This window comes from Pygocentrus nattereri, chromosome 19, assembly GCF_015220715.1.
Source record: "Pygocentrus nattereri isolate fPygNat1 chromosome 19, fPygNat1.pri, whole genome shotgun sequence".
Taxonomy (NCBI): domain Eukaryota; kingdom Metazoa; phylum Chordata; class Actinopteri; order Characiformes; family Serrasalmidae; genus Pygocentrus; species Pygocentrus nattereri.
Window position 1 is genome coordinate 9,897,979 of NC_051229.1, and position 13,142 is coordinate 9,911,120.

General features: G+C 42.1%; 1 protein-coding gene across 1 annotated transcript; it reads left to right on the forward strand.

Annotated features, from left to right (window-relative positions):
- The first annotated feature begins 374 nt into the window (after window positions 1–374).
- LOC108430156 (collectin-12-like) lies at window positions 375–8,131 on the forward strand. The gene is made up of 4 exons (XM_037531228.1): window positions 375–422; window positions 667–949; window positions 1,348–1,439; window positions 7,975–8,131. Exons 1-4 carry the CDS (start codon window positions 375–377, stop codon window positions 8,095–8,097), a joined length of 546 nt encoding a protein of 181 aa, XP_037387125.1. The 3' UTR covers window positions 8,098–8,131.
- The last annotated feature ends 5,011 nt before the right edge of the window (window positions 8,132–13,142 follow it).

The window sequence follows — 13,142 nt, forward strand, 5'->3', positions numbered from 1 at the left end:
CCAAACAACATCCTGCATTTCAAGATAGAGCTAGAAGATACTGGTTTACAAAAAAATACATTTAGAACTTCATTGTACTTCTTTGGATCTTCTAGTCTCATATATTCTTGATATACAGTAAGATCACCTGTGGCCTCAGAAGAATCTGTATCTTTTTGCGCAGTTTTGCTAAATTGGATAGTTTCCCCCCAAAAAAATATTTTAGATGGATAGTGTGGGTAATAGTGTATTGGTGGGTGGACAGAATTTGGTCTGGTTTGTCAAGATTTTGATGCATTTTAAGAAAGATCAATGCTTGAAAATGCAGCTGAAATTTAAACAGGCTTCACATCCAATCAGATTTCGGAACATTGTTTGTCATATTTTATTTGACCATGTTGAGAGGAGGCCATTTTCACACAGATTGTTCCAAATCTTACAAGGTAAACACAAATTATACAATTTATGTGACTTTACTGACTGTACGCTGTTCTGCAATAGTTGGAATTGGAATAGCTTGTGATCATTAAAGCATGGCCTATACAAACAAGCACATATGTAAACATATGTAAGTAATAGTTATGGTTCCTTCTGTGTGTGTGTGTGTGTGTGCGTGTGTGTGTGTGTGTAGAACCGACTAAACGATTTATCCACATTTTCAAACAAGACAATTGGAGAAATGCTCAGGATTATTGCCGAAAGCACTACACTGACCTGGCCCCCATTCACAATGAGCAGGAACATCAGCGTGTTTCAGATCTTCTGGGCAGTGTAGAATACGCATGGATCGGCCTCTTCTTAGACAACTGGAAATGGTCTGACCAACGAAGCACCTCATTCCGCTACTGGAAGGCAGGACAGCCCTGGAGCCCCACAGGCAATGCAAACTGTGTTGCCATGGTGACTACATGGACTGGACAATGGGTTGACACACTGTGTGATGCAAAGCTACCTTTCATGTGTTATAAAGGTCAGTTTGACACACATTTTTCCATTGTGACAGTGACTGGAGTTTAACAATAGATTTAGCCCATAGATTTAACTCACTGCAGTGAATTTAAGTACATGAAAAAATATTACTGACATCTATTTCAGAAACTTAATTAGTTCCAATTGGGCAGTAGATTTTTCAGCAAAAGTTGCATTTGGTGTTGTGATGCAGATACAAAAAAGCACAACACATATGACAGTTCACAGTCAGCATTGTTTTTATCCAGTATAATGGCAGCCATTATGTGTAATATTCTGTAGCTCAACACTGTTTCCTCAGCCTCATCAACTTCACACAATTCATGATTTTACATAATTTTCATGTTTTCCTCAGTGGGCATTAATTATTGTACTTTAGCATTTCATCTATTTCTCCAGCACCGAGACAACGCATAGTGAAACTGACTATGACCCCTAATGGAGAGAAGGATCTGAATGACCCTGCTATGAAGACAGCCATTCTGAGTCTGGTCAGTGAAATCTGTGATGTCATGCATGTACTTATAGCCCTCTTGTCTGTGTCTGCATGCTGATATCTAAGGATGCATCAGTATTTTACAGTTCACCATTAGCATCCAGGTGTTCTCTTTGGGGAAAAATGAATGTCATTTTGGAAAATCTCTGTGTTGTGCTTCATAATTAAACAAAGAACAACAGTTTTTGCATTAAATTGACATCATTAAGATAAACAGGTGTGACCAAGGCAATTCCTGAAAATTAGCAATGAAAAAAAATCATCTGTGACAGTTGGCTAACTCTTTGGCTAACCTGACTACAATATACAGAAAAACACAAAAGTAAACATGATTACCAATTTTCTGCTGCATGGGTCTATGCCACCAAGGGCCTCCCCCACCATCTTCCACTGCCTATACAGCACTGCACCATTCCATGGTGGACCTTGCAGGTGGTGGTCCCACATGGTCCCCCCATGTTGCCTTTTTGGGCTGAGCCTGTCCGGGTTACATAGGAACAGTCCCCTTGGACTGTCAGACCAGGGCGGTGGTCCCTATTTTTAAGAAAGGGGACCGGAGTTGTGTGTGCCAACTACCGGGGTATCACATTGCTTAGCCTCCCTGGGAAAGTCTATGTCAAGGTGCTGGAAAGGAGACTTTGACCGATAGTTGAACCTCAGATTGAGGATTCCATCCCGGCCGTGGAACAATGGACCAGCTCACATATTGTTGAGGGGGCATGGGAGTTTGCCAACCAGTCTACATGTGTTTTGGGGACATGGAGAAGGCTTATGACTGTACCCCCTGAGATATCTTGTGGGAGGTCCTCCGGGAGTATGGGGTGCCAGGCCTACTACTTTGGGCCATTCAATGTCTGTACTCCCAGAGTGAGAGCTGTGCTCATATTTTTGGCATTAAGTCAGGCTCTTTCAATGTTAGCGTGAGACTCCACCAGGGTTGTGCCTTGTCTCCACTCCTGTTCATGATATTCATGGGCAGAGTGTCAAGGTGTAGCGGAGGTCAGGAGGGCATTATGTGTGGAATCCGGAGGGTAGTGTCTCTGCTATTTGCAGACAATTTTGTTTTTTTGGCTGGAACACATGGATGCCTCCAGCAGTCACTGGAGCGATATGTAGCTGAGTGTGAAGCAGTTGGTATGCAGATCAGCACCTTCAGGTCTATGGTCCTAGTGTGGGAAGTGAAGGCATGCCCACTCCAGGTAAAGGTAAAGGACTTGCTCCAGGTAGAGGAATTTAAGTATCTTGGGGTTTTGTTCATGAGTGATGGGAAGAGGGATTGTGAGATGAACAGGCGGTAACAGTAATGCGGTCACTGTACTGGACTGTACTGGTGAGGGAGCTGAGCCATACGGCGAAGCTTGCTGTTTACTGGTCGATCTACATCCTCACCTATGGTCATGAGCTGTGGGTAGTGATTGAAAGAAAGATATTGCAAATACAAGTGGTGGAAATGACCTTTTTTTGCAGGGTGGCGGGTCATCCGGTAGGAGCTCAGAGTAGAACCGCTATTCCTCTGCATTGAGTGCCAGTTGAGGTGGTCCAAATGCCTTCCGGTAGGGGTGTACCAGCAGGCAGAGCCTACTGGGACAAGACACCGGGGCCATCCTAGGACCTACTGGAGGAATATATATATGTGTGTGTGTGTGTGTGTGTGTGTGTGTGTATAAAAGTTGTCCTGGGAGCAGGGGTCCCCAGGAATGAGCTGGAGGAATTTGCAGAGGAGATATCTGGACTAAGCAGTTAATGATGATGATGATGAACATGATTACATCAGATAACTGTACATTAACCACCGCTTTTCAGATTCAGATTCCTTTATTGATCCCAAGGGGGAAATTGCAGTTGTTACAGTTGCAGCCATTTCTGTAAAAATAAACACTTTACTAATAATTTAAGACAATATAGAGAAATTTACAGTATGTGCACAAGATTTAAGTACTTGTGAGTATAGTAAGGTGGCGGTGATTGTGATAGTAATATGAAACATCAGGTATAAAGCAGTACAATTATTTAAATTATTTAAATTAAGTTAGTTAGTCCCTCTGAGTTATTGCACACACAATTTTTATTATTGCACATATGAACAGTTTCGTATTGAGTTTTGTGAATCACACACTGAGGGAGGAGTTATAGAGTTTGATGGCCCCAGGTAAGAATGACTTCCTGTGGCGCTCTGTGGTGCATTTTGGTACGATGAGTCTTGAGCTGAATGAGCTCTTGTGTCTCATCACTGTGTCGTAGAGTGGGTGGGAGCCATTGTTCATAATGGCCTTCAGCTTAGACAGCGTCCTCCTCTCCCACACGGCCGTCAGCGAGTCCAGCTCCACACCATCAACATCACCGGCCTTGCAGATCAGTTTGCTGAGTCTGTTGGCATCTGCCACCCTCAGCCTGCTTCCCCAGCATGCAACAGCATAGAGGATAGCACTCGCCACCACAGACTCATAGAAGACCCTGAACATAGTCCGGCAGATGTTAAAGGACCTCAGGCGCCTCAGAAAATAGAGACGACTTTGGCCCTTCCTGTAGAGGGCGTCAGTGTTCTTAGCCCAGTCCAGTTTATTGTCAATATATACACCCAGATATTTGTAATCATCCACAGTGTCCACACTGACCCTGCTGATGGACACAGGGGTCACCGATGCCTTGTCCCTCCTCAGGTCCACCACCAGTTCCTTTGTCTTTGTCACATTGAGCTGCAGGTGGTTCCACTCGCACCATGCGACAAAGTCCTTCACCGTCGCCCTGTACTCATCCTCCACTCCCTTGCTGATACATCCAACTATTGCAGAGTCATCAGAAAACTTCTGAAGGTGGCAAGTCTCTGTGCAGTAGCTGAAGTCCGTGGTGTAGAGGGTGAAGAGAAAGGGAGAGAGGACAGTACCTTGTGGGACTCCAGTGTTGCTGACCACTCTGTCCGACACACAGTGCTGCAGGGGTACATACTGTGGTCTGCCAGTCAGGTAGTCAACAATCCAGGACACAAGGGGGGCATCTCTGTGAGCTTATCACCCAGAAGTGCGGGCCAGACGGTGTTAAATGCACTGGAGAAGTCAAAAAACATGACCCTCACACTGCTGGCTGGCTTATCCAGGTGAGCGTAAACTCGGTTAAGCAGGTAGATGATGACGTCTTCAACTCCCAGGCGGGGCTGATAGGCAAAGTGGAGGGGATCTAGAAAAGGCTGGACTATGGGTTGGAGCTGATCCAAGACAAGCCTCTCCATGACATGAGATGTCAGTGCCACTGGCCTGTAGTCCTTGGTGTCACTGGGTCGTGGCGTCTTTGGAACAGGAACAATGCAGGATGTCTTCCACATGATGGGGACCCTCTGGAGACTCAGGCTGAAGTTGAAGACATGTTGAAGTACTCCACAAAGTTGGGCAGCACAGGCTTTAAGCACCCTGGGTGGAACCCTGTCAGGGCCTGCAGCCTTGTTTGTGTGGAGTTTCTTCAGTTGTCTTCTCACCTGGTCAGCAGTGAGACACACTGTAGAGGTGGTGGGTGGGGGAGGGATGGAGGTGTGAGATGGGCTGTCACAGGAGGGGAGCAGGCTATCAGGAGGGGGAGGGGGGATGAGTGGGATGGTCTGCTGAGGACTGGCAGCAGAGGAGTCAGGCTAGGGGGGGACAGAGCCTGCAGTGTCAAATCTGTTAAAGAACAGATTTAGCTTGTTGGCCCCGTCCACACTGACCTCTGCTCCTCCGTTGTTGTTGGACCTGAAGCTGGTGATGGTCCTTATTCCATTCCAGACCTCCCTCATGTTTTCTGCTGGAGTTTCCACTCCAGCTTCCTCCTATATTTGTCCTTCGCCTCCTTGATAGCTGTCTTCAGTTCCCTCTGGATCGTTCTCACCTCCATCCTGTCTCCAGTTCTGAAGGCCCTCTTCTTCTCGTTGAGGAGAGCCTTAATGTCCTTTGTTACCCACGGCTTGTTGTTTGGGTAACATTTAACAGGTCTGGTTGGGACAGTGGAGTCCACACTACATTAACTTCTGTGTGGACTCCACTGTCCCAAACAGAACTGTTAAATGTTACCCAAACAACAAGCAGACCAATCAGTAGCCTCAAAGCAATCCTGCAGTGCCTCGTAAGTCTCCCCAGACCATCTACTCACTGTCCGCTTGGTCACAGGCTGACTCTTCAACAGCAGCACATAACAGGAGCTGAGGTGTACCAAGTTGTGGTCTGACCTACCCAGAGGGGGGAAGGGGGAGCAGCTGTATGCGTCCTTAACATTAACATACAGCAGGTCCAGTGTTTTTTCCTCTCTGGTGGGACAGTCCACATACTGCGTGAAGTGTGGTAGTGCCTTGGCCATAGTGATGTGGTTAAAGTCACCTGATATGGCGATAAAGGCACTCGGGTGTTGCATTTGGAGACGTGCTGTAGTTGAGTAAATGACGTCACTTGCTGACGTCGGGTTGGCAGAGGGGGGAATGTAGACAGTCACCATAATGGCATGTGAATACTCACATGGTAAATAATTTGGCCTGAGTCTGACAGCCAACAGCTCAATGTCCAGGCAACAGGTACGTTCCTTGATGGTAATGTGTCCAGGGTTACACCAGCTGTTATTGACTAGCACAGCGAACCCACCTCCTTTTCGCTTACCGCTCTCGGTGCAGCCCCGGTCGGCCCGAACAGTCTGCAAGCCATTGATGGAAACATGGTCATCCGGGATGACCTGGTGTAGCCATGTCTCCGAAAAGCACATTAAACTACACTCCCGGTACTCCCTCTGACTCCTGGCTAGTGCTGTCAGCTCGTCCATCTTATTTGCCAGCGACCTCACGTTGCCCATGATGACGGAGGGGAGACGCGGCTTATATCCTCTCTTCTCCATAAGCCTCCACCGTCTCTCCCTCGCTTTCCCCGTGCGCTGGTTAATTCCCCCTCTGCATCCCCTGTGCGTCCGTCTCCAAAGCTCTTTGGGGATGTTCGTTGTCCTGGTCGCCATGCCGACCAGCTGCAGCGCGATCAGCTGATCCCGGGTGTAAACAAAGCGGCCATGCTGCATCGCTGCGGCGGACACGGGCAGTGAGTGAATGTAGCGCTTTCACGGCGGAAAAACAGACAAAACTCGCATTTTTCGAGAGGGCACAGCTTCCCTAAATTGCCTCAACAAAATAAATAAACTATTAAAAAGGTAAAGAAAAGTTAAGAGCAAAAATGAAAAAACATGAACTGGAGCTACAGTAATAGGCAGCATGCACGTTCGCGCATGCGCACTGAGTTTGGAGGTGTGGAAAAATATCCCTGCAGATTTCTATAGCTTAGTGCTGCACACAGATCTATAGGAAAAAAGTATAGATAACTAGAGAGGTTGGTGGCTGTGGGTTGACCTGTGTGCAGCTGCAGTTAGCCATGAAGCTAACATCACAGTAAACAAGCTGAATAACTCATCAAAAACAGTAAAACCATAACAATGGACATGGAATACTCTTCTGATTGACTACATATCAGAGGTCCAGTGCTAATCCCTTTCAAAAAGGAATGTACAAATGCAAAATGTATAAACATTTGACACCAGGGTTCACTGGGGCAATTTTTGAAAATGCCCTTAATGTCTTCCAAAGAAAATTGCATTTAACAAGAGTCCTTATTTGGCCATGAAACCAACTACAGCACTGTGAGAAAGGAACACCCTTCATTACGAAATGAAAAGTACACAGAAGCCTCAACAATAATCAATATATAATAATGTGTCAGTATTTAGTGAATCCACATTTTGCCTTTATTACAGCTAAAAAATTTTTCATAGAAATCTGCAGGGATATTTTTCCACACCTCCAAAGTTCTTAGATGTTGGTTGATTTTTTTTCTTCTCACAATTCATCACAAACACTTTCAACAATCTGGACTGGAACATCAGCAGCTTCTTCATTTTATGAATTTTTGTGTATTTTCCTCTCTTAGTAAGCACTTATTTACAACTACACATCCTTTCAAACCCATAGTTTTGAGTTATTTTCTCACGGTGGAAATACCTATGGATTTTTTTTCAGATATGAAGCAAGAGCGGAGCTCTTGGAAAACACTGAAAGATGGAATCTTTGGGGATATCTGATGGGAACAGTTTTGGTGGTCCACTAGGTCTACTACCTTTTTTTTTACCCAATTTTGATGATAGGGCCAACGTTTGCACCACTCGGGAGCCCTAATGTCTACTACCTTTACCTTCTTCCTTTTTCAAGTCAGTTAGCTTCTATCTAAGCTCAGAAATATCTGCAGAAACATGAATAACATGAATGTTTTATTCACAATGGGTGTTTCATGTGTGTTTTAATTGGAATTAATGTAAATGAAATGGTGGATGCATGAGGGATGCATGAGGTTTATGATTGCAGCATCCAATGAGAAAAAAATTATAAGAGATCAGACCTTTACATTTTTTCATTAAAATGGTAGTTAAGGTAGTTACTTTAACAAGGTTAGGATCTGAAGCATCACAAATCCTGTTGCAAACAGATGAAAAACATGAAACGGCATGTGGTGCCATAGTTGATAACGTTTTACTTTCTTTTCTAGATTGAGAAAAAATTGAGAACACAGGAAGGGGGTAATGACGCAACCCTGAGGTGGCGAGAGAAAAGTGGAAAGGTTTTTCATTTCTACAAGAAGAGGATGATGGAGAATGACAACTGTGTTTAATGTAAAGTTAGTTACATGTACGAGACGCAGGCAATCCAAGAAGTCCATCATCTGAAGAGTCCATCACATTGACTCTTTCAGCAGAAAGCTATAGTGTAAAGAGCAGCTCACATGTTTTTTTTTTTGTTTTTTTTTTTACCATGCATTAATCAGTCTGCTGCTCGTCACTTAATTGTCTAAAGCCCTATTTGAGCTGAATTAGTTTTACCTGGGGAGGTGCTATAATTTGAGTGATTTCTGATGAGTTCCATGATTTTAATCATGTAAGAATCTGTCTGCTAAGTAATAATTCCAGAGTGACTCTCTGGTAATTCTCTGAGCTCAGAGCTCCTCAGTAGTAGCCATTCTGTTCAAATCAACATCACAGTAATGTAACAACAGAAAGGTAATAGAAAACATTGCCTTTTTTGTCTTTCTGATCGGAAAATGGAGCTTGATTTGACCCATTTCCTCAATTTTCAAGTTCATGATCAGACTACTAAAATACACAACAATTCAGTATATAATCCCAGAGTGTAATAACCATTATTTGGAATTGTCATTGATAAATTCACCCTTTACTGAAATGACTGCTCCTTTGTCCATTGTTGCTTTTTTTGATACTTATCCAAACTAAAATGTTGTTTTTGTTCAGAAGTATGGCGGCTGTGGCATAATGCTGATGTAAACATCTGGATAATGTTGCTTCGATTTGGGCCATCTGAGGTAATTTGGGTAAATTGCACAGACACTTTATCTTGTATTAATCAGCCAGTCACATCACACACAATTTACATTATCAGACCTCATCTGGTAAAACTAATCCACCTCGAAAAGGGTTTAAGACTACCAAAAAGCCTGGCTTAGCAATACCTAAAAATCTAAATCTAATCCATTTTAAATCTAAATCTAATCCAGTTTAATCAATTTCTTAGCTCAATAAAACAAGCAGATGAATTCTGTTGAAAGTGTACCTTCCAATGGAAAATGATTGTTCTAAATTGAGTCTTGTGTTGCAGAAAAGAAAGACGTGCTTTATTTACAGTGAAACAAAGTGAAAAAGTTGGAAGCTGTTGATACAGAATACAAATGACGTGTAAATGCAATTCATTACATGAAAATGTAATCAGTAACTATATTTTAACAGGATCGCGCTATATGCAGGAGTGTGCAACCTCTGTACAGTATGTATATATGGTCTCTTTAATTAAAGTTTGTAGTCAGGAGAATTTTGTTGTATTACTTTTTGTCCCTGCTGATTACAGACTCAACCCCCTTTTGAACTGTATCCTGTTTACACCTCGCATTAACACGCAATTTGGTTGACTGGATCACATTTTGATTTCACTTGACTGCATGATGTAAACTCAAATTATGTTCAGTGGTGGTCAGAGACAAATCCTGACCATATTTAACACAAATGTTAACCAAATGCATTTTCAGTATTCATAACCAATCACGTGAGTGGAAATGCCTCTGTTGAGTACTAACTAGAAGGTGAGGATAAACAACAGAATGAAAGATGGAGGATAGGAGAGGCTGAAGACAGCCCCGAGCCATGAGTCTTCATGCACTCCAGGTGGATGAGAGCGCCCAAGCCAAGCTTGTTGACTTGTAAAGGGGAGTAAAGAAAAAAAGTAAAACAGAAACAGCGTGTGCTGAAATGCTTTGTGTCAGTCAGATCTCATTTGGTCAAACCGGTGAAACATTTTAGGGAAAACTGTAAATAGAATCCAAACAAAGAATATCCAGATACATTCTATACATGAAACCTGTTAATAAAAGGTGTAAAGAGGCTCTTAAAGGTGTAAAAAGTGGTGCTCTTTGTTTAACATCCATTTGTTTAACAAATCCTTATATTTCAGTCATACTTGTGTCTTTTTAAAACATCACTTCTCACATATTTACATGCATTCAACACATACACATGTATATTGTGCCTCCAATAAAATATTGAGGTGATACTGCCTACTAAAAATTAAACTGAGTTAATTTGTATATATTTGGCTCCAGTTGAATTAAAATTTTTATTAAGTGTACTGCATAAACATTTCAACCCATTAAATGGCCAGGAACTTCTGGTGGGTCCAAACTGTCATTTTACACGTCTATACTTCATCCATTGTTTACATTGTTGTCCACACTCACTAATGGGTCTAGCTTTCTAACCTCCCTCAGATGTCAGGATAAGAATAACAGTGCACTACATGAGTGATTGACAGCTCCAAAAAGGGTGCAAATTTATATGCAAGTCTTCAATGGAGCTCTGACATTACCATATGGCATCCAAACCTATACCAATTTTTATTCACTGGCTGCCCCTCAGTATTTTGCCAGCTTGTCTTATCGACCCTGTCACTGGACCTGATTACACCATCTACTCAGTGTTCTATTCTTGGTAAAGTAGTAACAAGATTTATTTGAATAGTTCCTCATGCAGTCAAAGTCTCATGTGAAAGATAAACCCCAAGCACAACCGCATAGAGGTCCATTCACTGAAGTATGTAAACAACAATTTAAAATTAGGCTTAAGTACCAGTACCAGTAAGCCTTAAATACCAGGCTTACATACCAGTGACTGACAGCTGAAACAGGGATTGCATTTGTATATTCAAATCCTCTTTACTGCACCCACACAACTAACAGCAATAAATAAATGAAGACATCCAAGACCGTTTTTTTCTAAAGGTCTCATCCAAAGGTCAAACAGCCAACTTTTGGTGCTATAGAGACCCATTTTTAAAAGGTTATTTGAAGAACCATGTATGATGTGCTTTTCATTAGAGAAAAGAACCACAGTATTGAAATAGTTCATGGTTCTATACAGTTGAACTATTGCCTTTACTACACTGTTAGTAATAAAGGTACCATGCAGGTACATGATTCGTTCATCAAGGTACAAACAATGTAAGTGCACCCTCAAAGGTACAGCAGTGGTTTTAAGGTTCATCTGTGTACCTTAAGTAAGTTTTTCCAAGTGGAAAAGTAGATATTTGTCTCTTTTTATAAACTAATGTTTAAAACAGAACAATACAATAAAAAGCCTGGAGATAAGAGGGGGGGGGGCTGGGGGACTGGGGGGTGTGGAGTCAGTACAACTTAGAAAATATCATTTAACTGGATTATGGTACAGTTATGTTCCCTGACTAAAGGTCCTGAGATGTACTCCTGAGGGTACCACCCCAGTGACAAAAAGGGTACTGCCCCAGTGACAGTGTTGTACCTTTTCTCTGAGAATGTAAAGAACTCTTTAAGAACCTTAACTAAATTATTATTTCAAGTACATTATTAACTTAAAAATAGGAATATAACAAAACTAAAATAACAGAAAAAGCCCACTAATAAGAAAAAGTTATGTGCCAAACCATTAGAGATAAACCTTGAATTTGGGCCATAAATACCAAAACATTTATGTAAGGATCAAGGCTTGATGGTGGACATGAAGGATTACAACTCAAGGGTAACTCAGGAAACAACCCAAGGGTCAAACGCAGAAACACACTGCTCAGTGAAATACTGCTCAGAAGGTAGTTAGCACCTCAAGATTTTGTAAAGATCAAGGCCAAACAATAAGGTGCATTACAGGTCACCTAATGAGTCCAGGAATGAGCTGCAGATGAATGTGATAATGAGTGGGCAGAACAGGGTGGAGCTGGAGCTGGAGTGAGCCAGTGCAGAAAGCAGTGGTGGACAAAGTACACAAATCATGTACTTGAGTTAAAGTAGAGATACCCAAGGTAAAATATTACTCCAGTAAAAGTAGAAGTTCCTCCCTTTAGACCTCAACTTGAGTAAAAGTACAAATGTACTTAAGGATCGAAAGTAAAAGTACAAAAGGATTAATTATGACTCTAATGTCTCATTATCGTTTTTGTAACTCGCTTCAGTAACTCATTTTAGGTGGAAATCCTCCAGTGTCTCTCTTGGTAAACTAGTCTTTTAATAGAATGTCATTAATTAGTCTGACACTATTAAAATGATATGATTGTGAGTCACAAAAACACTAAAGGCAAACAGTTTTCATCAGGTAGAACCGAGTGGCTCTGAAACATCCATCCATCCATCCATTCATCCATCCATTCATCCATCCATCCATCCATCCATCCATCCATCCATCCATCCATCCATCCATCCATCCATCCCATCCCATCCCATCCCATCTTCCAAGCCGCTTCTCCATCAGGGTCGCGGGGGACTCTGAAACAGCTTTTTACAAACAAGCAAAGTTCAGTTTAAGAAAAAGAGAAAGAAACATGCCAGTCACGACTGCATGTGTGTACATATTTCTAGATTGTGGTCTATTTGCACAAAGTTAGTTAGTTAGTTAGTTAGTTAGTTAGTTAGTTAGTTCATCACTTAGGTGACGCATGTGCTCCCAGATTTTTATGCTGCTCCGCTGACGTTGAACCGTGTGCTGCACTAGGTCGGTATGACCAACAGGTCAAAATAAGCTCAAAACAAAGTGACCGCTGTGCCCTGATTGGTGCTCTTGCTTCACGCTTCTTTCGCTTTTACATGTTATGTTTTTATGCACACATAAACCAAAAGAAATGACAGATTTTGAATAATGTACTGGAGTTATTTGACTTTGAAATGTGGTGGAGTGAAAGTAAAAATTCACCCAAAATGGAAATGCTTAAGTAAAGTATAGATACACGAAAAAACTACTTAAGTACAGTAACATATGACACTTACTTAGTTACTGTCCACCACTGGCAGAAAGGGGGGGGGGGTCCAATGCTGTTTCACCATGTGCTGCAGAGGTGAGACTGTAAGATCCAGGTCATTATTCCAAGTCCCGATGAATATCAATGAATAAAAGATAACGTTAGCTTAGAAAGTAATGAATAAACAGACATATATTGTATTTGGAAGTTGTTTCAAGGAAATAGCACTATCTGTGAATGTTTCAAAAAACAAATAACCCTTATTTCTCTCTTTTTCTTATTTATTTTGTAGCTTTGGCAAAGAGTGTGATGAACAAGTCCAAGCATAAAAACTCCACAGTTAGACAGAGCGACAAATAACAGCTTTTACTTTTTGCGAACAGTAAAAGTTAGAAACTT